This window comes from Lampris incognitus, chromosome 10, assembly GCF_029633865.1.
Source record: "Lampris incognitus isolate fLamInc1 chromosome 10, fLamInc1.hap2, whole genome shotgun sequence".
NCBI classification, from domain to species: domain Eukaryota; kingdom Metazoa; phylum Chordata; class Actinopteri; order Lampriformes; family Lampridae; genus Lampris; species Lampris incognitus.
The window spans coordinates 43,984,148-44,007,852 of NC_079220.1; the positions used below are offsets into that span (position 1 = coordinate 43,984,148).

General features: G+C 44.1%; 1 protein-coding gene across 3 annotated transcripts in view; it reads left to right on the forward strand.

Moving 5' to 3' along the window:
* The window catches only part of LOC130119024 (caskin-2-like), a 119,286-nt gene that overhangs the window by 91,133 nt on the left and 4,448 nt on the right, over positions 1-23,705 (forward strand). The window contains exons 8-20 of one of the 3 annotated variants that reach the window (XM_056287383.1): positions 569-677; positions 979-1,087; positions 3,899-3,993; positions 8,778-8,895; positions 11,120-11,278; positions 12,691-12,765; positions 14,770-14,903; positions 15,103-15,166; positions 16,311-16,408; positions 16,715-16,825; positions 21,335-21,436; positions 21,529-21,667; positions 21,825-23,507. In XM_056287383.1, coding sequence (XP_056143358.1) covers positions 569-677; positions 979-1,087; positions 3,899-3,993; positions 8,778-8,895; positions 11,120-11,278; positions 12,691-12,765; positions 14,770-14,903; positions 15,103-15,166; positions 16,311-16,408; positions 16,715-16,825; positions 21,335-21,436; positions 21,529-21,667; positions 21,825-23,507 — 2,996 coding nt within the window. The remainder of the gene's footprint in view (positions 1-568; positions 678-978; positions 1,088-3,898; positions 3,994-8,777; positions 8,896-11,119; positions 11,279-12,690; positions 12,766-14,769; positions 14,904-15,102; positions 15,167-16,310; positions 16,409-16,714; positions 16,826-21,334; positions 21,437-21,528; positions 21,668-21,824; positions 23,508-23,705) is intronic. The other 2 variants (XM_056287384.1, XM_056287385.1) reach the window with 2 other exon arrangements.

The window sequence follows — 23,705 nt, forward strand, 5'->3', positions numbered from 1 at the left end:
TTTTACTGTACCAGACTGTGTTCTGTTCCTAATCCACTCCCCTCCATCCATCCATCCATCCATCCATCCATCCATCCATCCATCCATCCCTCCATCTGTCCACCCATCCATCCGTCTATCCAACCATGTGCCTGTCTACTGGTATATGTCTCATATCTCAGCGTACCAGTGCTGCTGGTTTTCTGATCTGCCAAGTAGTTACTTACATTCAGCTGGTGTGTCAGGTATTCCAGCAATCCCATGTGGGAAGTTTGAGACCTGGAACAACATGTGAACATTATTAACAGAAAACCAGCAGTCCTGGATGGGACACACTCACACACTCACACACACACACACTCGCACAACGGGTCCTGTATCCTGTCAGTAACCCCGGAGGAAGAGGGAACGAGATCCAGCGCAGTGAAGGTCTGGCTCTGGTCCAAATCCCTGTAATCCTCCCTAAGCCACACTGTACATCAGCAGGAAGGGAAAACATGAAGGAATACATTTAATCATATACGTTCACAAATGGATGTCTGCTTGGTTTTGATGTGCTCCTTCTCTTGCTCTGTTTTCTTCATGACAGGTTGCTGCTGAAGGCAGGCATCGATATCAACAAGACCACCAAGGCGGGCACCGCCCTCCACGAGGCCTCCCTCTATGGGAAGACGGAGGTGGTCCGACTGCTGCTAGATGTAAGTCAAAGTCCTTCTAAGGAGAGGGTTTTATACTTGACAAGCACAGCCTGATATACAGGCCCAGTGTTATCTTACCCCTGTCGCTATTGAGAAATAGATGTTTTCATTGTCGCAGCATAATTTCTCGTGGGATATGCATGTTGAGCAACCATCCTCATAATTTGAGTTTTTTTTGGAGGTATCAGTGTTTTGAATACATTTCACATATCAAATCTGTATTTGGTCATAAATAGGGTGTTGTTTCATTTCGTCTCTGTGAGCACCATGCGTGGTGTTGACCGTCCTGTTGTCCCTTTAGGCTGGGGTGGATGTGAACATCCGAAACACCTACAACCAAACGGCCCTGGACATCGTCAACCAGTTCACCACCTCCCACGCCAGCAAGGACATCAAGCAGCTCCTACGGGGTGAGAGTTTTAACACAACGCCAGTGAAGAAACAGTCACCAGTCAGCGAAATAAATAAACCAAAATGAAATTTATCAACCTAAAAATTTTCTCTCATGCCTCATTGTTTTTTTTGTTTTTGTTTTTTGTTGCTCATTTGCTGTTTGTTTCTTCTTTGCCTCTGATCAATTCTCCCAAACTCTCTGTTAGCTTGATAAATTCACAGTCACCCCCTGCCACGTACCCTCAGCTCTCCAAGATATGAGTTGTTGAGTTGCTTATTTGCATCACATAATGGAAAGAGAGACGTGGCACAGGGGCACTGAGGCCCCAAAGACACAACTGACTAATGCTGTAAATTCACAACATATTTTGAGTTTAACCTTTGCTTTATGCAATCACTCAAAATCCTGTCCATGAGCTCACTGGCACCCCAGAAGTACAGGCGAACAGGCTCTGCGTGTGTGTGTGTGTGTGTGTGTGTGTGTGTGTGTGTGTGTGTGTGTGTGTGTGTGTGTGTGTGTGTGCGTGCGTGCTTGCATGTGTGTTTATTTGTGTTTTTGTTCTTTTTCACCTGTATTTGTGAGGGCCAATTTATAAGACTAGTTGTTATTAATCATAAGAGTGAGGACATGTTTGCCAGTCCTCACTTCTTCAGGGGTCTTGTGTATTTTCGGGTTAGGTCAGGCATGTAGTTCAGATGTTGAAGGTTATGGTTAGGGGCTAGGGGCTAGAGAGTGAAGGTAATCAGGAATCAGGAACAATTTATTGTCATTTCTTACATGCACTTGCATACACAAAGAAAAAAAAATCATTTCCCCCTGCCTACAGCAGTGCAACACAAAAAAATACACATCCAAAATTTCCCAAAAACAACACCACCACAAACATACAAAAACAGAGAGAACAAAGCAACAAAAAAAAACTCACACACACACACACACAGTTAACAACACAGTCCACTCAGTGCAATGCAGTCCAAAAAAATTTCTCTGTCCAGAGAAAAAATAATCAGTTAGGGTTTTCCATAGGAGTAGAAAATTAATTATGTTTGTGTGTGTGTGTGTGTGTGTGTGTGTGTGTGTGTGTGTGTGTGTGTGTGTGTGTGTGTGTGTGTGTGTGTGTGTGTGTGTGTGTCTAAGACTATGATTTGTGTGCACACTATCACGTGAAGCCCACTTAGCCTCTGATTCAGGAGAAGTACACACATCAGAATGGGACTTGTAGGTGTGCCTTGGTGTGTGTGTGTGTATGCAAACCTGTGTGTGCATGTGCACATCTTTTTGTATGCGCGCCTGTGTGTGTGTGTGTGTGTGTGTGTGTGTGTGTGTGCGCGCGTGTGTGTCTGTGTGATTTTGGCTTCCTCTCTGTTTATGTTATCTGCACTGTAAGGCATCAGCCTTTGATCTGGCACTCTCAGCATGAGAACTAAGGGCATAATGAGCACTTGTGGGGACGTACAAAAAGTGTGAGCTTTTTATAACATGGAGGCTTCAGCGCTGGGTCTCTGCTGTTGTTTACCAGCCCTGTCTCAGGGGCAGAGAGGAGAGATGAATAACTCTTTTACAAAGTAAGTCGACATGTGCCACGGATTAATTATTGATGTGTGCACTGCGGAGTGGCTGCATACGGCGTCGCGTGGCCCAATGTGAGCACAAAACTGGGAGAAATGACTCATCCTAAAAGAGCGCCGGTATTGTCACTGTGCTGCTTCCTCATCTATTTAAATCCTCTCCAACTACTATGTGTTCCGCACCGACTAATAAAACGAATAAAAATGGAAATAGTATCAGCACATGGACCCAAAGAGACTTGAGTGCTCAAATCCCATGTCTCTGAAATGGTCTGTACGTCTCCGCTGGGCTAGGTTCAGATCCCGCCTAAAACCTTGTCTTCTGTCAAAACTGTCAAAGTAAAGTAAGCAGCACTAAAAAAGTCAGTAGCCTGTCAGTGGCCCTTATGATAACTAACATGGCTTACTGGGTATATAATGATCCATCGATCTGTAATGATCCATCGATCTGTAATGATCCATCGATCTGGATTGATGTATCGATTCAATGATCAAAGATCCAATATCATCGATGCTAAGTGAAAATATCGATCCATATCGTTATCTTTAAGATACGCCTAGGATGTGAACATTTTAAAGTTAAATATCTCTAAACCACTGAGCACACAGACAGAATCTTGTGAATCCAGGGGATGAAGCAGGGATGTGCATGGTTCATGTTCATAATTGAAAGGTCATCAAGGGCTCTTCAAGTTAACTGATGAAAAACATTTGCACTTAAACATGAGAAATGTGGCACTTTATAGTGAACAACAGGTCTATTTTTATTAAAAAAAACAATAGATTGTTTTTCATTTAAATGTCTGGAAGAGCTCAGTAATAAAATTGACAGATCATATTTTAGTTGCTTTTTGTGAGTTGATATAAATGTAACTGATTGTGTTAAATGGGTGTATGATATCGTGTCATATTGATTGCAGGCCCCTAAATTGAATTGAACCTGATTCACACCCCTATAGCCTACCTGTAGCTCTTCTGCCGTTGTTCTGTTTGTTTGTTTGTTCCTATCGTCTTATTAACAAGTTTCACTGCCTGTTTGAGAGGCAAGGGAGGAGAATAGCAAGTATGCAGCCAGTTTTGACTGTTTCAGTGTCTAATTCTATTCTTTGTCTCTCTGTCCATCTGTCTGCCTATTCTGTTAATCTATCTGCCTGTCTACCTATCTATCTGTCTGCCTATCTGTCCATCTATCTGACTCTCTGTGTATCTGTCCATCCATGTCTGCCCGTCTAATGTCTGTCTGTCTGTTGCCCTCTCAGATGCGACAGGTGTTCTGCAGGTGAGGGCTCTGAAAGACTACTGGAACCTCCATGACCCCACTGCCCTCAACATTCGCGCTGGTGATGTCATCATGGTGAGTGAAACAGACAGAGTGACAACCAGATATAAAATAGAGAAATATGTTCACCTTCTCATGACTAATCCTCTACCTACCTGTCGTTACATCCTTTAGTTTTTAAGGTATTTTTGTTGTTTGGTTTGTGTGTGTGTGTCTGTGTTTCTGTCACCCTTGCTTGGGAAGGCTCTGTCAGCTGCAAGAGCCATCCAGAGAGAGTGTTATGCCCATAGCACCATACCTAACCTTTCCCACCGTTTTCAGAAGAGCTGGGCAATATATAGGGTGTAGTATTGATATCGTGCTTAGAGACTAGATGTAGTTCTGGTAATATCATTATATAGCTTAAATGTTGTCATTCTTGGGTCTTAAAGACTGCTTTACGGGAAAGTGATGCAATTTTCTGAACTTGTTCGACTGCTTTAGCTGAGTTACATGAGCAATGAATGTCTCTACCTGCTTGGTTGTCATGTCCACATTACTAATTATCATTTCTCAACATTTTCTCGTGTAAATATCTTATGAAAGCACCAATAGACAAGTATTGTCAAATCCATCCATCCATCCATCCATTATCCGAACCGCTTATCCTGCTCTCAGGGTCATGGGGATGCTGGAGCCTATCCTAGCAGTCATTGGGCGGCAGGCAGGGAGACACCCTGAACAGGCTGCCAGGCCATCTCACAGGGCCCACAAACACACACACACACACACACACACACACACACACACACACACACACACACACACATTCACATTCATACCTAGGGGCAATTTAGTACAGCCGATTCACCTGACCTACATGTCTTTAGACTGTGGGAGGAAACCGGGGCACCTGGAGGAAACCCACACAGACACGAGGAGAACATGCAAACTCCACACAGAGGACGACCCAGGATGACCCCCAAGGTTGGACTACCTTGGGGCTCGAACCCAGAACCTCCTTGCTGTGAGGTGACTGTGCCATGTCACATTGAGTTATTTGGCAAGGTGGCCCAGTGGCAAGCGCTGTTGCCTCACAGCAAGAAGGTCCTGGGTTTGAATCCCGGGGTTGTCCAACCTTGGGGGTCATCCCAGGTCATCCCCTGTGTGGAGTTTGCATGTTCTCCCCGTGACTACGGTGGGTTTTCCGCGGGTGCTCCAGTTTCCCCCACCGTCAAAAAGACATGCATGTTTGGGTTAATACTCCTGTGTGTGCCCCTGACCGAGGCATGGCAAGAAGAACTGGAGTTGGTCCCCGGGTGCTGCACGGGTGCTGCCCACTGCTCCTAGCTACACAGCTAGAATGGGTTAAATGCAGCACATAATTTCCCCACGGGGATCAATATAGTACATCAAAAATCAAATCAAAATCAAAATATTGTGATATTTGCTTTTGTCGGTATCACCCACCCCTAGTTTTCAGTTAACTTCAGTGTTGATTTTCCTTAAAAAAAATTCTTTCAATGTATGTGTATTTTTCAAAACTAAGGCCTTTCAGCAAAGCCAGTTGAAATAAATGGCACGTAATATTTTAAGACATACGTTTGCTATTAGAGATATTAAAACCTTCATTGCAGTTTGGATGTGAGTATTAGGTCTAAGGCTGTTTTTGTTGTCGTATTTGTTTCAGCTCCTCCATTGTCCAAAAGAAAAAAAATGAAAAAAGAAAACAGGGAAAAGTGTTGGGAAAAAGTCTTAAATTTTAACCTGAGGGAGCTTGCAGACATTCTCTTATCTGTCCATCCTCACCAGCAGGTGTCTTATGCTGTGGTTAACTTAACAACAGGCTCAGAATGTTATGAGAGGAGTCTAAAGAGCCTTAGCCACCATATCAATCATGTATTTATGTAGATATCAATCTCTTTCTTAACCAGAGCACAAGTCTCGCTGTGTAATCCGGCGAGGAGTGAGTTGTTGCAGTAAAACCACAGTGGAAGCGTGAGAGAGATGGAGAGAAAAGCAAAAAAGAAAATGCAAAAAGGGTCTTTTGCTGCAATGACCAACTGTGCTGGGATTGTCGTTTCATAATGGAAGGTGTTTTCAGACTTTTCTCACAACATTATCAGCCTGTTAGTGCTGACTTTATTTGGTGATGGAAATGACATTGCAGCTTGGTGCACAGCAGTCAGCTAATGCTACCTTGCTCAATACTGAATCTTTTTTGCTTTTTTTGCTTTTTTTTTTTTTGCTTTTTTCCCCCCTCATTTTTCTCCCCAGTTGTATCCAGCCAATTACTGACTCTTCCGAGCCATCTCAGTCGCTGTTTCACCCCCTCTGCCGATCCGGTGGGGGGGCTGCAGGCTGCCACATGCCTCCTCCAATACATGTGGAGTCGCCAGCCGCTTCTTTTCACCTGACAGTGAGGAGTTTCACCAGGGGGACTTTGTGCGTGGTAGGATCACGCTATTCCCCCCAGTTCCCCCTCCCCCCTGAACAGGCGCCCCGACCAACCAGAGGAGGCGCTAGTGCAGCGACCAGGACACATACCCACATCGGGCTTCCCACCTGCAAACACAGCCAATTGTGTCTGTAGGGACGCCTGACCAAGCCGGAGGTAACGCGAGGATTTGAACCAGCAATCGCCGTGTTGGTAGGCAAAGGAACAGACTGCTACGCTACCCAGACGGCACTGAATCAGTTTAAAAGATGATGCTACCCATCGGCCAGTTTGACTCCTGATGATAGGAAAATAGGGCTTAGGTTTAAAAAAAGTACTGGAGTTTTCCATTAAACAAATGAGAGGGCTGTGTAAAAACATAAGCCTTTGGGTTTTTGATCTAATAGCAGAGATGTCATTTGAAGCATGCCCAGCCTTTATAGTGGCAACAAATGAGCCTCGATGGAGGTACAGGGATCTTCTACCTCTATCATCCAGCGGCAGGTGGAGTCACCCAATGTTTCCTCATCCCCATTTCCCTCCATTTGCCACACTCACTCACACACTCGCGCATACACACACCTTTAGATGAACTCTGTCCTGGGTCTTGTCTTTGGAGACGGGATTTCGTCTGTTCATCTGTTTGCATTGCAGCGAAGCATGAAGGGAAGCCCTTTATTCTCCCTTAGTAATAGAGTACAGTCACACACATGCACACACACACACACACACACACACCGCCCTCAGGTCCTCCACATTATCCAACACATCAAACACCTTCGTCCTCACTTCAGTCTCCAGGCTAAAGGTGGGATTGAGTCAGTATTAGTATCGCATGTAGAATAACTGGATATAATGAGATTGCTGATTGATTTCCTATGAAAAGGGTCAGGTTGTGATGACTGCGGGGAAACAAGAGACAATTGGTTACTCACATATATACACATACTATATTTATGCACATGTGCACACACACACGTGGGCTGATATGGCCTCTGTCTGCACACAACTGTGATCTGATAGTCCAGTGAACAGGCTGATTTAGGAAACAGAATGACTGGTCTGAGTGTCAGAAGTACTCTCGCGATCAAATTTGGGCTTAATTTAAATCAGGTGATGTCTGACATCATCTGTCCATGATAAATTGACCTGCCACTCTATTTCTTGCTTTGTAGCTTTTCCCCTAGTCTCTGTCCCATTCACAAGGCAGGCTCAGCGTTTTCAGTTTCATTTTCACTGAAAAATACCCAGAGTTTTTAAAAGGAACAGATAGGTTTAAACTGACTTTCACCCGGATTTTATGTTTCCACGGATCCAAAAGTTGTGCCTGTTCGTGTGAGGTTATGTAACAGTGTCCTCTTGTGGTGAAATTCGGCATGCTGGATGGCTTTGAAAAATAAAAACCGAAAACACTGAGCCTTGCCCATTCACCATTCCAGTTATAAGTTCCTGCAGGGGACTTTTTCGGGACTGGAGACCTGTTTTTTTTTTTTTTTTTTTTTTACAGTATTTTGAAATGAATGCCAAGATGAGTGAAATCATTGCTAAATTACCACGTGTAGGGCGTCCAGGTGGTGTGGCAGTCTATTCTGTTGCCTACCAACATGGGAATCGCCAGTTCGAATCCCCAAGTTACCTCTGGCTTGGTCGAGCGTCCCTATAGACACAATTGGCCATGTCTGCGGGTGGGAAGCAGGATGTCAGTATGTGTCCTGGTTGCTGCACTAGTGCCTCCTCTGGTTGGTTGGGGCGCCTGTTCGGGGGGGGGGCTGGGGACAATAGCGTGATCCTCCCACACTCTTTGTCCCCCTAGTGAAACTCCTCACTGTCAGGTAAAAAGAAGCGGCTGGCGACTTCACGTGTATCAAAGGAGGCATATAGTAGTCTGCAGCCCTCCCCAGATCGGCAGAGGGGGTGGAGCAGCGACTGGGATGGCTCGGAAGAGTGGGGTAATTGGCCAAGTTCAATTGGGGAGAAAAAGAGGAGAAAAAAATTACCACGTGTTGGTGTACACAATATCTAGAAGGACTCATGAAGATGTTGGTAAATGTCTCACAGTGAGAGAAGTTACAGAAGTTCAAGTTCAAAGTTTACTAGTAAGATACATGGTTACATTAGTACAGCAATGCAGTGAAATACTACTGTAGGTTGCATTCTCTAATGTCCGTGGCGGGTGTAGTAAAGCAAGAAAAGAGGAGCTCTACAAGATAGTACAAACTAAGAAATCATCAAATAATACAATCTAAGTCCAAAAAAAAAGAAGAAAAGTCCAAACTAGTGGAAGTTATTGTGCAATGTGACATCCTTCCTGCAGCGGATAGCAAGACTTAGTTGATGGGCCGGGGCCCTTTGTGATTTTCAGTCTGATTGGCTGTCCCGCGGTTTCCAGATCAACACAAGAGTAAGCTGTTGTAATCGTTGTTCTGATTGGCTGTTCCCCCAGGTTCTTGAGCAGCACATGGACGGGCGCTGGAAGGGACACATTCACGACAGCCAGCGAGGCACCGACAGGGTGGGATTCTTCCCCCCATCAATTGTGGAGGTCATCAGCAGACGATCTGGTCAGTTTCTCAAATACACAAACAGCGTCTTTTATGCTCTGTCTGTCTCCAGAGGGAAACCCCATCCACTGTACTCTTGTTTACACACACACACACACACACACACACACACACACACACACACACACACACACACACACATGCAAGCATATGATCACGGAAACAAACACACTCTCACATATGCAACAAGTGTCCATTAACAAGGTGTGTGAGTCAAGTCAAGTCAAGTTGCATTTTATATAGCGCTTTTCTAGCTGCAACAGCCACTCAAAGCTCTTTACAAGAGCTGGAATATTGAGTGAGACGTTTTTTTTTGTTTTGTTTTGTTTTTTTTGTTCTGCAGCACATCCCTCATTCCTGTTTCTGGCAGCAGCGCTTGATGCACTTGATGGCCCCACTAGCCGCAAATGGCAGATTCATCGTCATGTCATTCAAGACCTACCATACATACAATGATATTAATGGATTACATTTATATAGCCCTTTACCTCGATACCTGAAGCTCTTCACAGTGAAGGGGGGAACTCACCTCAACCACCACCAATGTGAATGTGTAGCACCCAGCTGGGTGATGCACAGCAGCCATTTTGCACCAGAACGCTCACCACGCATCAGCTTGAGGTGGAGAGGGAGGAATCATTGAGTCAGTTAAAAGGGGGGATGATTAGGTGGCCAGGTTGAGAATTTTGCTAGGACACCGGGGAACTCCCCTACTTTTTGCGATAAATGCCATGGGATAACAGATACATGCACACACACACACACACACACACACACACACACACACACACACACAAATACACACACACCCGCTGGCAAACAATGTTTAGGCCCCCTCATTCATTCACTTACTCACTCATCGCCCAGACGTGTCAGCACAATGGCAGGGGGATTAAGTTAGAGGCAATGACAATGGTTTTTCGCCTTTGTCGTCTGCTGTTGTGTGCACCATGTACAGACTCATTCTCCGGCCCGGCCCGGCCCGGCCCACACCAACGCACATGGCTAATATCTGCTAGCTTAACTCAAGGTGTCAGATCACCACAGACACATAATCCACCCTGGGCTGCCTTTGATAAGCTCCAGAGGCAGAAATCCCCTGCTGAAGAGGCTTGTGACACCACCCGAGCTGCTTAGCAAGAGGAAACAAAGTTTTATACGAGCCCGAGGGTTATTCTTCCATTTCCTTTGGTAAACGTGAGCACCATAGGGAAACAAAGTGAACTACTGCATGGTTTATCTCTAGTCATGTAAAAGTTTGTGTCTGAATAGAAATTCAGATATTATAAATGACGTGCGTGTTGAACACAGAGCATAAACGAATATGACCAATGTCTGTGGTCTTTTTTCAATTTAACCTTTCAATTCCATTTTAGTCATGAAAGGAAGATGGAGATGATCAGATGGAGACCAGTCCCGTGCTGGTTTTCACGTCAGTCCGGTGTGACTGATTTTGAGGAGGATGCTCATGTCTTGCACGCTCTTTGTAAACATGAATAAAACAGTTATGTATTTACATGAAATGTCATCACAAAGCAACTTGTCCATTGGGTAGTTATGAAATATTTATTTCCTTTTCTTAAAACTGCAGACTCCCAATATGCGTGCTCAGTGGTGTATCACTTGTCGTATCTGATAACACGACATCCTCTGTGGTTAGGGTTCGGTGACACTTTAACACTCTCCACACAAACACGACAGCAGAAAAATAAAATGTGCCCTGTTTCTCCGTGCTTCAGGCACGAGTTGATTTTGGTCAAATGCAAAAACAAAAAAAAGTCCTTGAGTACATTCAGTGTTGTACATGTGTCCAGTGTATATTCGAACCCAAGTACTCAGCATGAAGTCCCCTCACGCTTTCAGCATTCAGTGGTATTGTGAGCGGTAGAGATTCCATCTGATTCCACACCAAGATGCCACGATGCCAAGAAAATCTGAATCATTTCCAGTTCCCATCTGTAGAGCCCTTGTTTGAAACTAACCCCCCCCCGCCCCGATGCTTCCAGCCCATTCCATGCACCACTTCTCCCTCCCTCCCTCCCTCCCCCTCTCTCTCTCTCCCTCTCTCTCTTTCTCCCCAATGCATCCATCTCCATCCATACCATGTAATGACTGACCTCCACCTTCACCTCTAACCATCAGCTTATAACCTCCCTGTCCTCCCACCTCCTCCTTCTCCTCCACCTGTCCCCTCTCTCCGTCCTCTCCCCATCTTGCCCTGTAGGGGGCACCCTGTCCCGGCACGCCTCTCTGCCCACCCAGCGCCAGCAGCTGCCCTCCAGAGCCCCCCTCACCTCCAGCCTCAGCTCTGCCCCCCAGACCGACGACTCCTACACTCTGTATGCTCCAGCCGCGCACACCAATGGCTTGAGTTCCAACCCAGGTACACCATTGTGGACACACAGTGGTCACACAACGGCCACTCAAAGGGGGACACGTGTTGAGAAGTACATTAACAAACACAAAGTTGCACAGGATTTTTCTACAGGTTCTCAGGATATTATGAATATGTAGGCTACACTTGAAGGAAAACTCTGGTATTTTTTAACCTAAGTCCTATTTTCCTAGATGTCTTTAAAAAAAACCTTCTTAGATGTCCTTAGAAAAAATTCAGAATGTCCACAAAAATCCTGGTCAGTTTCTATCAGACTACCATAGAGAGCGTCCTTACTGGACGCATACTGGTGTGGTTTGGCAACTTGACTGAACAGGCCCACAAACAACTGGTAAAAAAAGGGCTTCAAAAATGATAGGAACAGCACTGCCACAGCTTCAGGACATTTACACCACACCTTGCAGAAGGAAGGCCCTAAGTATGATGGAGGCCACCATCCACCCAGAACATGGTCTGTTCTCCTTCCCTCAGGACAATGCTTACAGAGCATCAGAGCTCCGACCAGCCACCTCAAAGACAGTTTTCACCCCCAGGCTGTCAGAATAATGAACAGTAGGCTCCTTACATAACTTTCATTGATTTATTATTTTTTCAGATTTCTTATTTATTGTTTATTATTTATTATTTCCTTATGTATAATTTTTAAGGGCTGAGAGAGCCAGGGCATATGCATTTCATTGCATTTGAAGGTACATGGTACTTTTTATATTGATATGACAATAAAGTGAAACGTGAACTTGAACCTATAGTTAAGAGTGAAATCGGGTGGTGGGTAGCAGAATCTTTTAAATTGATTCAGTACTGAGCCAGCTAGTGTCAACTGAATGCCGCATACCAAGCTTTTCTGGTGCTAACAGGCTCACAACATTATAAGAGGAGGCTAAAACAGTCTTCGACATGATATCTGTCATGGGATTATATAGATATCAGGCCATTTGTAACCCAGAGCATGATTGTCTTTTCATAATGGAAAGTGTTTTCAGACACTTCTCAAAATATATGTAGTCTGTTAGTGGCAAAAAAGCCAAGAATTTGGCGAAAGACCACATTGCAGTTTGGTGCGCAGCAGTTGGCTGATGCTGGCTTACTAAATACTGAATCCATTTAAAAGATTTTGCTGCCCATCATTTGGTTTGATTCCTAACTATGAGAACATGGGGCTTAGATTAAAACCTACCGGAGTTTTCCTTTAAGTGTGTATGCATCTACATGGTGCCCTTCTTCTCTGTTAGGCGGATCCATTTCCAAGACCCAAGGTAATGGCACGTTGTTGTGTATGGTAACTTTTCAAACTCCCTCCAAAACAGCCTCCAACCCCCAACCCCCCTCATGCAGAAACCCCATCCTTTGACAGTATGTAGCCTTTCCCCGAGGCCCAACAGATTGTTTGTGTCTGATAGGTCTGTCTCCGAGCTGCATCTCTCAGCCTGGGTGTCCCCTTGAGGACATTTGGGTGCTCAGGAACTCATGCAATGGTAAGAGCCCCCTCCCTCTTAATGTCAGAGCCATCCTGCCCTCTGTCCCCTGCCCCGTAGCTGGCTGCAAAGGCTATCCCTGCTCTGCCATGCGTACCATGTCTCAGCCACTACCATGTCTGCTTTAGGCTCATTTGTAGATCAGGGTGCCTGGCTGCCGACATTTTTTGTCCTCCTCTCTGCTGCCACAAGGGGACAGCACCAGTCCATCCCTGTACTAGCGACTCTATCCGTCATGTCATAATAATTTGGTGTCTTTCACCAAGAAAAGTTGTTTGTGAAACTTTACAACACACACTTGAAGGGAAACAATCATCATTTTCAACATTGCCCCTATGTTGTAGGGATAACACTGACAGCAACTTATGTGTCTCTGAAACACCGCCCAAATTGTGTCCGCCAGCAACGTCACTGGTCAACAATCCGAAAATGTGAAATCTTACTTCTTGTTTGTCCATAAGCTGCGTTGTATTAGTAGAATGTGAATAACAATACTACATTCATAACAATACTACATTGGCATCCTGCGCATCACAATCTTCATAAATTTTATAATTCCATTATAATTGTGTTGTCCTCTTTCAATGTTGTATTCTGTAAATTGTGTAAACACAACATACATTGCACATTGTCCATCTTTGGAGGGAGATCCCTCCTCTGTTGCACTCCCTGAGGTTTCTCCCTATTTTTTCCCACTGTTAAAGGGAGTTGTTCCTTATCTGATGCGAGGGTCTAAGGACAGGATGTTGTGCTGATGTAAAGCATCTTGAGGCAAATTTGTAATTTGTGATATTGGACTATGCAAATAAAATTGATTTGACTTGACTATATAATTTAGTGTTTTACATGGTGTAGTCTATTGGCAAACCAGGAAGAAGGTTTTTGCCTTCAGAGATTGTCCACTAGTGTCGTCGTCAGTTGACACAGTTTGATCTGTGTTTCAGAGATGCAGAGAAGACTACTCAGTATTATGGCCACTAATGGAGTGTTACCCTACAACATATAGAGATGATGTTGACTATCATGATTGTTTCCCCTTAAGTAGCTCGGGGATCATCTGATGAAGTTAGATACCCTCCACCCCCATCAAGCCTGACATAGGAATGTAGATTGTCGCAGTCTTTATCTGTGAAGCTATATGCCCCCCATAGCCTTGAGCTCCCAGCTGTATTTCTGTATCATCCACTGCCGCCCATCCCCCATGCCTGCCGCTGTGCTCCCCGCTATGCCGCAACGCAGTAACTCCCTCCACTACACATCACAGCTTCTGTGACAGCCGCAAACAGTTCTTCCCCCAGCCCGCTGAATCAATGGTGTGACAACACCATGGCCGCCTCTACCAAGCTTTGTTATGGTTGTCTGTGCTGATGTGAGCATTTTTACATGGTTTGACGAATATGATTGGTAAACTCGAACAAATGTCAAGAAAGAGAGGTGCCTTCATCATATTTCCTATCCACCTGGACCTCTTAGATTTAATTTTTTACATTTCCCTTTCACTCTCTCTTTCTCTCTTTCTCTCTCTCTCTCTCTCTCTCTCTCTCTCTCTCTTGCTGTCTCTCCCTGACTCTCTCTCTCTCTTTGACTTCCTTTGACTGACCCTCTTTCTGACTCTCTGACTCTCTTTGACTTTCATTCCCCCTCTCTTTGACTCTCTTTCTCACTCGCCATCTTTCTCTTTGACTGACTCCGTCTGAATTCCTCTCTTTGACCACCTCTACTGTCTCTCTCTCTCCATGACTGTTGCTCTCTTTGACTTCCTTTGACTGACCCTCTTTCTGACTCTCTGACTCTCTTTGACTTTCATTCCCCCTCTCTTTGACCCTCTCACTCACTATCTCTCTGACTCTTTGACTGACTCTCTCTGTCTGACTTCCTCTCTTTGACTCTCTCGCTGTCTCTGACTCTTTTGACTGTCTCTCTCTCTGTCTTGCTCTCGCTCTCTCTCACTTCACTCTCACTCTGTATTTCCTTTCCTCACCGCTGTCTTCTTCCATCCAGCAGGAGACAGGAACAGCGTGGGGAGCACTGGTAGTGTGGGCAGCACCCGTAGTGCTGGAAGTGGACAGAGCACCGAAAGCACCAGTGCACCAAATGGACTGCACCATATTGCTGCTCACAATGACACTGCCAACAAGGTAAATCACTGAATGACAGCTGAGAGATCACCTTGAACTCAAGAGATGAAAAGCTAATTGAAGTTCGGAGGAGTCAATTTTAGATCATTTCAGGTTTCACAATGGTAACATTTTCTTCTTAGGTTCAGTTCCTGTCACTGTTACCAAAACCTATCCATTCAACATCAAGTATTTAGTTCTTTTCCATTTTTCCATGCAGCCGGTGCCCTCTGCTGGTGATTCGGGACACCCAGACCCCAACAAACAGCCTGATCCCACTGCAGGTATCGTTCTTCATTTAGGGTGTTTTTAAATTTTGCCTTAATTTTTGTTTTTATTTTCACTATTGCTGAGCATCTTCCTCCTCAACAACATTACCCTTTTAACAAAAGCCTTTGTCTTTGTGACCCAAGCCTATGTACAAATTAGGGCTGTTTTCTGGCGTTTTTCTAATAATACATTGGGCTCAGTTAGGGCTTGGGTCTCATTTGTAATGAGTTGAATATTTGGCCTTGTATATTGTTACTTTTTATAGACAGCATGTACCCTATTCTTTGCAGCTGCAGTTTCATCTTCATTCAGATTCAACTTCCATTTTCACTTTTTGTGCAAAAGACACATGCATGTGTATCAGAAGGTGTGCAAATTGCAAGTGTATGCTAGCATTAGCTTGCTCAGGGTGTAGGTTCTAGGCAAGGGGCAGCTGCTGTTCTCAGGTTCAGGTGTGATTAGAGGTAATGCTGGGCAAAATGGAAAATATTATCCCAATAATCATAGGGAATCTGCTTACAAATGCAAAAATATTGTATTTTAAAATCCAGCTTTATCACATTGAACTGTTTGGTAAAGTATAATATCAAACAAAAACTGACTTTCATGAAATACTCTCAAATATTTCAGACCTCATTTTGTGAGAAATGTTAGGTAATATATTCTAATTACGATTAATTTAGAAAATAAAATCATGTCACAATATGACAGTATCCCAATTATAATAATAAATCAATCTTATATAGCGCTTATCACTCAAAGGCACTTTACAATAAACGGTGAAACAATTTATTTATTATTATTTATTATTATAAATAATAATAAATCAATCTTATATGGCGCTTTTCACTCAAAGTCACTTTACAATAAACGGGGTGAAATGACAACAGATAAACATTTCACAAACATACAGGGGTGGATGGGGAAGGGGGTCTACGAGAGGGAGAAGCGGCAGCCACACACAACGCCAGCAGTACTCTCCCACTTAAACAGATACAAAAGGGCAAGAAAAACAAAAAACAACAGCACTGTTAATTCCAATACACTGCCTCTGAAAGACTATGAACAATGAGTTACTGTGCAGCCCTAGTTACAGGTAGGAGTTGGGTTATGGATTCAGTTTAAGGCTGATTCCATGTTGCCTCTATTTGATGTAAGGAGGGACTCCTCGGAGGCAGGTGGTGACCATGCAGAGACCATCGGAGCAGGGCTTCTCACAACAGTTTGTCCGTCCTCAGCAGCTACTGGACGGCAAGGTGAGTAGGAGCACATCACAGAAAAGATCTGTCCAAAATACACTTGAGTATTTTTTTTTTCGGTCAGCCCAGAAAATGGTGCCATATATAAAAATTTATATATATTTTTCCGGCCCTGTGATGGCCTGGTGACCTGTCCGGGGTGTCTCCCCGCCTGCCACCCAATAACTGCTGGGATAGGCTCCAGCATCCCCGTGACCCTGAGAGCAGGATAAGCAGTTTGGATAATGGATGGATATATATTTCCAGAGTCATGTGATGATAAAACTGGCAAAAATATTGGTATAACATTGTTTTGTCTGGTAGGATGCAGAGGCCATCTTCCAGTGGCTGAGTGAGTTCCAGCTGGAGCAGTACACTGGGAACTTCATCAATGCTGGTTATGATGTACCCACTATCAGCAGAATGACTCCTGAGGTACTGTATGGCTAAAATGAACAAATAAGGCCTATCAGGGGGAACTGGATGAGCTAACAGTTAGTGAGGTCATTTTTCAACTAGACAATCAGGGTTCAAATATGCATACCGGTCAAAATGTCTTAGGGTCAAATACCTGAAGGTTGCTGCACTTGCTTGTGGACACTACACTCCCAACAAAGGCTGTTAAAACAATTATGCCTTAAAGGATTAATAATGCATTCAAAATCAAACTACTTGGTGTTTTAGCTAGCACATTGTTCTGTGAGTTAGATTTATTTGTCAAGTTTATCAGTATGGTGTAGTGTGGCGCCAGTTGACCAGAAGAAAAACCTGTTGGTATTTAAACGCATTAATCAGAAGGTCAGGTTGGCTTGGAGCCGATCAAGGGTTTTTTTCTTTTGTTTTTGAACTTTGTTTTTATTTTAATTTCACAACTTATGCAACCTAATTCACAATTTTTCCTGCTGTTTTTTTCCATTTTTTCAGCATTACCTATATGGTTTACAGATAATTTAACAAAAGGGAATTAAAAAAAAAATAAAAACAAAAAAAAAAACCCTGTACTTCAGCTTGAAGTTTTAGTTGTAATGGCGGTATAAATTAAAGACATGAATAATTTTTAAAAAAAAAGGAAAGGAGGGGTCAGGGTCAGGGAGGGGAGTTGTGTATGGATGTGTGTAGTGGTATGGCTGCGTGTATATGCACAGATAGATAAGGTGAATTAAGAAGATAGAGACGCATATATGATACAGAATGTATACTAGGGTCTAGAACACTTCACTGTCTCAATATAGCCATGGCCGGGCTCCACCTTTTAATAAAAATATCTTTCTGAAGTCTCAAAGAGTGTTATTTGTTCCATCTGATATATTTCCCATACTTTCTCAATCCATAAATTGTAAGTTGGAGGGTCAGATTTTAACCACTTAATTGTGATGCATTTAATTGCTGCTGATAGTAATATTTGTAAAAGGTTTTTTTTTTAGCTCTTCCATCAGTCCCTTCCAGCATTAATCCCAGTAATGCCGTCTTTGGATCTTTTGTGAAGTTTTGGTGGAATATATCTTTAAGTGCCTCAAACACCTCTTCCCAAAATGTTCTTAATTTAAGGCATGTCCAAAATATGCAGGTATGGTTGCCAGTTTGTGCTCCACAATTTCTCCAGCATTTATTTGAGTGTGTGTGGTCCATTTTAGCCACTATTTCTGGTGTCTGAAAGAATCTCATAGTTACCTTCCATTTGAATTCTCTCCATGTATTTGAATTGGTTACTAGATTTGCTTCAGTGAATATTTCTTCCCACACGTCCTGTGATATATCTGTATTAATTTCAGTTTCCCATCTTCCTTTTATCTGCAGTGTATTATTCATATTCAGGCCTAAAAATATTTGGTAAACATGACTTATGACTTTCTTATCCCTGACCCCTGTTTGTAATTTTATCAAGAACTCTTCCATTGGGGTGGGCACCAATACGCGATCCCACTCTTTATGTTTTGTTAAAAAGTCCCTTAATTGTAAATACCTGAAAAAGTCTGTGTTAGGAAGCATACATTCCTCTCTTAGCTGTTCAAATGATTTAAGGATGCCATCCTTATGAAGTTGGTGTAGATTACTGAGTCCATGTTCTGACCATTTTCTAAATCCTGCATCTATATGGGAGGGTACAAAATCCTTTATAAATCCGATACTAGTTAGTGCAGAAATTACTTTAGGCAGTCCAAATGACAGTTTTATTTTCCTCCAGATTTTTAGTGTAACTCTAGTCCATTCACCCATTTGAGTTTCTTTTAAGGGGACATCTAGGAAAGGCAAGGTCTGTAGGGGCTTCACACATAAGCTTTTTTCTATGTTAAGCCAACGAGTACATGTAAGATCCTGAATCCATATTGTTAAAGATTTTAACTGTGCAGCCCAAAAATAATATCTTAGATTCGGGAGTTTGAGCCCTCCATGCGGTTTTGATAGCTGTAATGTTTTTAGTCTAATTCTTGGTCGTTTTCCTTGGTGTATAAATTTTGAAATGAGTCTTGTCTAATTTATCAAATATAGATTTAGGAATATTAATAGGTATCATCTGAAATTGATAGAGAAGCTTAGGTAGCACATTCATGCGTATACTCTCAATACGGCCCAACAGAGACAGGGGAATTGTTGACCACTGGTCTAAATCCTTACTGATATTATGGATTATGCATTTGTAATTTGCATCATATAACTTTCCTACCGATGGGGGGATTTGAATACCGATATATTTAGTGCCATCTTTAGGCAATTTAAACCCACTCTGGAGTTTGACCGCTTGAGGAATTCTACCACTTATATCCATTGCCATTGTTTTGACCACATTTACTTTATAACCCGAGAAGTACCCATATGTTGAAATAAGATACTTTAAGTATGGGATTGTTGTTGTAGGTTCGGCTATATATAAAAGCACATCATCTGCGTATAAGGATAATTTGTGTTCTTCATTTATTGTCAGTCCCTTTATGTTATGTCATCTCTGATAAACTGTGCTGGTGATTCACTACTAATATCGAACAGTAGGGGTGATAGAGAGCAGCCCTGTCTGCAGCCACATTCTAGGACAGCGTTTCCCAACCCAGTCCTCAAGGACCCCCTATCCTGCAGATTTTCTTTGCAACCGTGAATAGGTACCTGTTCGTAGTTATTCAACCAACCAGCAATGACTTACGTCAGAGTTTGCGCACCTTGCATAATTAAGTGCTGTGAGATGATTGATTGAGTAAGTACAAGCAGGGCTACCTATGCAGGGTTGCAAAGAAAATCTGCAGGATACGGGGTCCTTGAGGACTGGGTTGGGAAACACTGTTCTAGGACAAATCGGTCTGATAGAGCCCCATTTACTTTAACAGCAGCTTGTGGATTAGAATATAGTGTTTGTATCCACTTTATGAAATTAGGGCCAAATTGGAATAGTTTCAGTGTTTGAAGCAGGTATTGCCAGGATACTTGATCAAATGCCTTCTGGGCATTGAGGGATAATATCATTGCTTCCTCCTCCTTGCCTTTCGGATGAGTCATTAAATTTAAGTCTTCTGATATTGTCCCCATAGTATCTTCCTGTGATAAACCCGGTCTGATCAGGATGAATAATTTCTGTGATAATTTTATTGACGCGTCTCAATAGAATAGCTGTTAGTATACGCAGGTCTCCCTTCAGTAGTAAAATAGCCCTATATGATTGGCATTAGGTTGGATCCTTGCCTCCCTTATGTATTACAACTATTGTATTGTAATCTCCCTCCAGGAGGGGGCCATGGGGGGTATTTCAAGGGGGTATTTTAATTGATTAATTGATCCACTATATTAACCTGATCAAATACCTATCCTTTATTTTACTGCATTGTGTTCAGTCTACGCCAGCTGCTTATAGATGTCACATCATCAGTTTGCGGTAGTGAGGCACGGGTAATGTTAACAAGCACAGCTAAGACATCTACAGTATGGCACTCTGTTAAATTGGAAAATAAAAGCAGCCCAACATCTACCTACTACCTACCTACGACCAAAATGATTTTAGTTTGATTACTTTATTTTGTGAAACAAAAGTAAATGAAAACCATTAAAGGAAAGCTGTGACACTTTTTTTCCAGCTTTTTTTTTCTCAGTGCAGAGCTATTTAATTGTCAACCATATCTCACCTAAATTGAATTGGTTTTTCTAACTTTAATGTACCTGAGTACTGTCCAGCTGTATTATGTAGTAAAATATATTGGCCCTGGGCTCGGATTGGCAGATACTCAATATTAAATTACTCAAAATCAGAGGCAACAATGCTTGATCAGGACATCGCAAGTCATTTTTCTTCCAGCGTGAGACACACTGTGTCACAGCCATGAAGGGGCAAGTTCAGATGGGTCGTTGATGTGAGACTTCCCTGTCACATCATCACTAAGGCCTTCTTTCTGAATACAGCGATACACTGACATAAGGCAATAATTTATTGTTTTGATGACCCTCAGCCACTTTGTACCGTGTCCTTTTTTTAATAATGCACACTATCATGTAAGCATACTTGCTCTTGGTCGTTATTAACCTTAAATAGCAAGCCAAGGCCCAACATGATTGTATTTTCCATAGAGGAACCTGATGAACCAGGGAAGTGGGCAGTGGACATCACTCTCAGATGAACTGCTCTCTGATTAGATCTATCTTTTATTATCCCGAATCTACCTGGGTGCTCCACAGAATATGCATTTGTCAGAAAAAGAGTTGATCAATGATCTCAGTGGCTGATGGTAGTAAATATGGACTACCTGTGCCTCATTCATTATTGTCTCAGCAGTTTACTGTGAGTCAGTCACTACTTTCTTAATTATCATGTGCTGACTAATCCATGCTACTGCTCCACCTAATGTCTTGAGTCATTTGTGTGTGTGTGTGTGTGTGTGTGTGTGTGTGTGTGTGTGTGTGTGTGTGTGTGTGTGTGTGTACATGTTGTGTGTCTGTGCATGCAAATGTGCCATTATTTTGCTGCAGGATCTGACTGCCATAGGAGTCACCAAGCCAGGACACCGAAAGAAAATCTCCATAGAGATAAGCAACCTCAATATCCCTGAATGGCTGCCAGAGTACATCCCAGTAAGAACTTTAAAATGTTTTCTGCTTGTGCAGCTCATCCACACATCGTCTTGAAGCTGTATTTATCTGACTGCCTGTCTACACTCTCATAGTCTGATCTGGGGGAGTGGCTAAGCACCATTGGCCTCCCTCAGTACCATAAGAAGCTGTCAGAAAATGGCTATGACTCCATCAGTATTGTGAGAGACCTCACATGGGAGGACCTACAAGAGATAGGGATCACTAAGCTGGGTAATCACACATATTGTACATCAGTTTTGACAAATGGCAATGCTCAATAAATGATGAATAAACAATTTAGGCCGGTATTTTTGTTGTTTTTACTCTACTTTTTACAGCAATATCAAACACACTGATCATTTTCTTGTATTTGACATTTCCCCTTCAGGCCATCAGAAGAAGCTGATGTTGGCTGTGAAGAAGCTGTGTGACATCCAGAGGTCAATCCTGCAGGCTGAGACGGGCCAGGGCACATTACGTCGCAAGACCCCCGGCGCCCTCCACCTGGTCGCCATTGAGCCCCCGGAAGCCACATCCGGAGGAGAATGCTCGTCCCCACACACCCCAAAGATGCTGACCTTCCAGGACAGTGAGCTGAGCACCGAGCTGCAGACAGCCATGTCCAGCCACTATGGTGGGTGCCAGGAAGGGCTAGCCATCAAAAATGCTGTAGGTATTTCTCAGAGTCAAGAGAGCATTGATGCCCGCTCTAGAGGTTCTGGACGCTCCCAAGACCCCCCTACCGCCTCCATCAACCCCCACAGCCGGTCTCAGGAGAGTCTGGGAAGCACAAGTCTGGAGGGAAGCCCCGCAAAGGAAAGAAACATCCCGGAAGGATGGGACCAGAGGCCCGGTGCCAAACTGGTGCCCCTGGGCACGGCCACAGTGTTCAAGTACCCATCCATCCCAGCCAAGCCCAAAGCCCCGGGCTCCCCAGCCCAGAAGGGCTTCAGCTATCTGCACTCCCATTGTGGCTCCACAGACATGGAGCACAGTGAGGCCCGAAAACCTCTGGACCACTCCCTCACCCTGGTTCCATCCAAGAAGCGCACGCAGAGCCTGACGCGTTATGCCCTGTCAGATGGCGAGCCAGATGAGGAAGACGAGGAATCCACTCCTCCCTCCGGCAGCCTACCGTCCTACGCCACGCTAACCCGCCGACCAGGCCGCAGTCAGCTGGCACGTCTACAGTCCAGCCCAGAAAAGAATGGTGTCGTGGGGCGGAGTCAGTCTTTTGCTGTGCGTGCTCGGAAAAAGGGTCCCCCTCCTCCCCCGCCCAAAAGGCTGAGCTCTGTGAGTAGCAACACCAACGTTGAGCTGCCAGACAGCAGCATGGTGCCATCAGCTGGTGTCATAGTGACAGACAGCCCAGGGAGCGTTAGGAGCATCATGGCCTCTCTGGAGATGTCAGCCGAAGGGAGGAACACTTCGGTCCCTAAACTAGACTTGCTCCAGCAGGAGACACCTCTCCCTTTCCCCAACCCCACGGTTCTGGGAGCCAGAGAGGCTGCAGGAGTACGGAGGAGGGTGCAGAGCGAGTGTCTTACAGTCCAGAACAACGGCCCTGACCTGGACCAGGACAGAGGGTTGAAATCTGACTCGGAGGAGGAGGAATCGAAAGGTCGCAGCCTAGAAAGCTCTTCCTCCCCTCAGAACAGCTCCAGTGAGTGCATCCCCTTTGCCGAGGAGGGAAACCTCACCATCAAACAGAGGCCCAAGGTGGGAGGGCCGCCGAGGGCCGAGGCTGTGGTCGAGCCTCCAGACAAGGAACCCGCCAAGCCCCTGGAGGTGCCGGAGTTTAACCTGAAAGAGTCAGATACGGTGAAGCGTAGGCACAAGCCTAAGGACAAAGAGCAGCTGGGCACCTCTCCCACCAGGGAAGGAGGAGAACCGGAACTGGACACCATTGTCCAGTCACAGAACCAGGAGGAGGTCAGCCTCAGGATCAGTGAGGCCAGTCTGGACAGACTGGCGACTCCCCCTACAGGATCCCCCATCAAACCTCCTGTCTCCCCCAAACCACCCGCTCCCGCCCCCAAGCCTGTCCGCCACAGCCTGCTAGCAGCACAGGGTAAGCTATATATTCCCATTTATAGGAGTAATATGAGAATAATTAGAATAAATTGTAATTATTTCAAATGAGATTAACCTTTTGTAAACAAACATCTAACATAGCAATCCTGAATCTTGTCATTTTGTTAATTGATAACAGTGGTGTAATTTTGTTTTTCTCATTGTTGATAAATGCAACAAAAAGACTAAAATTCCC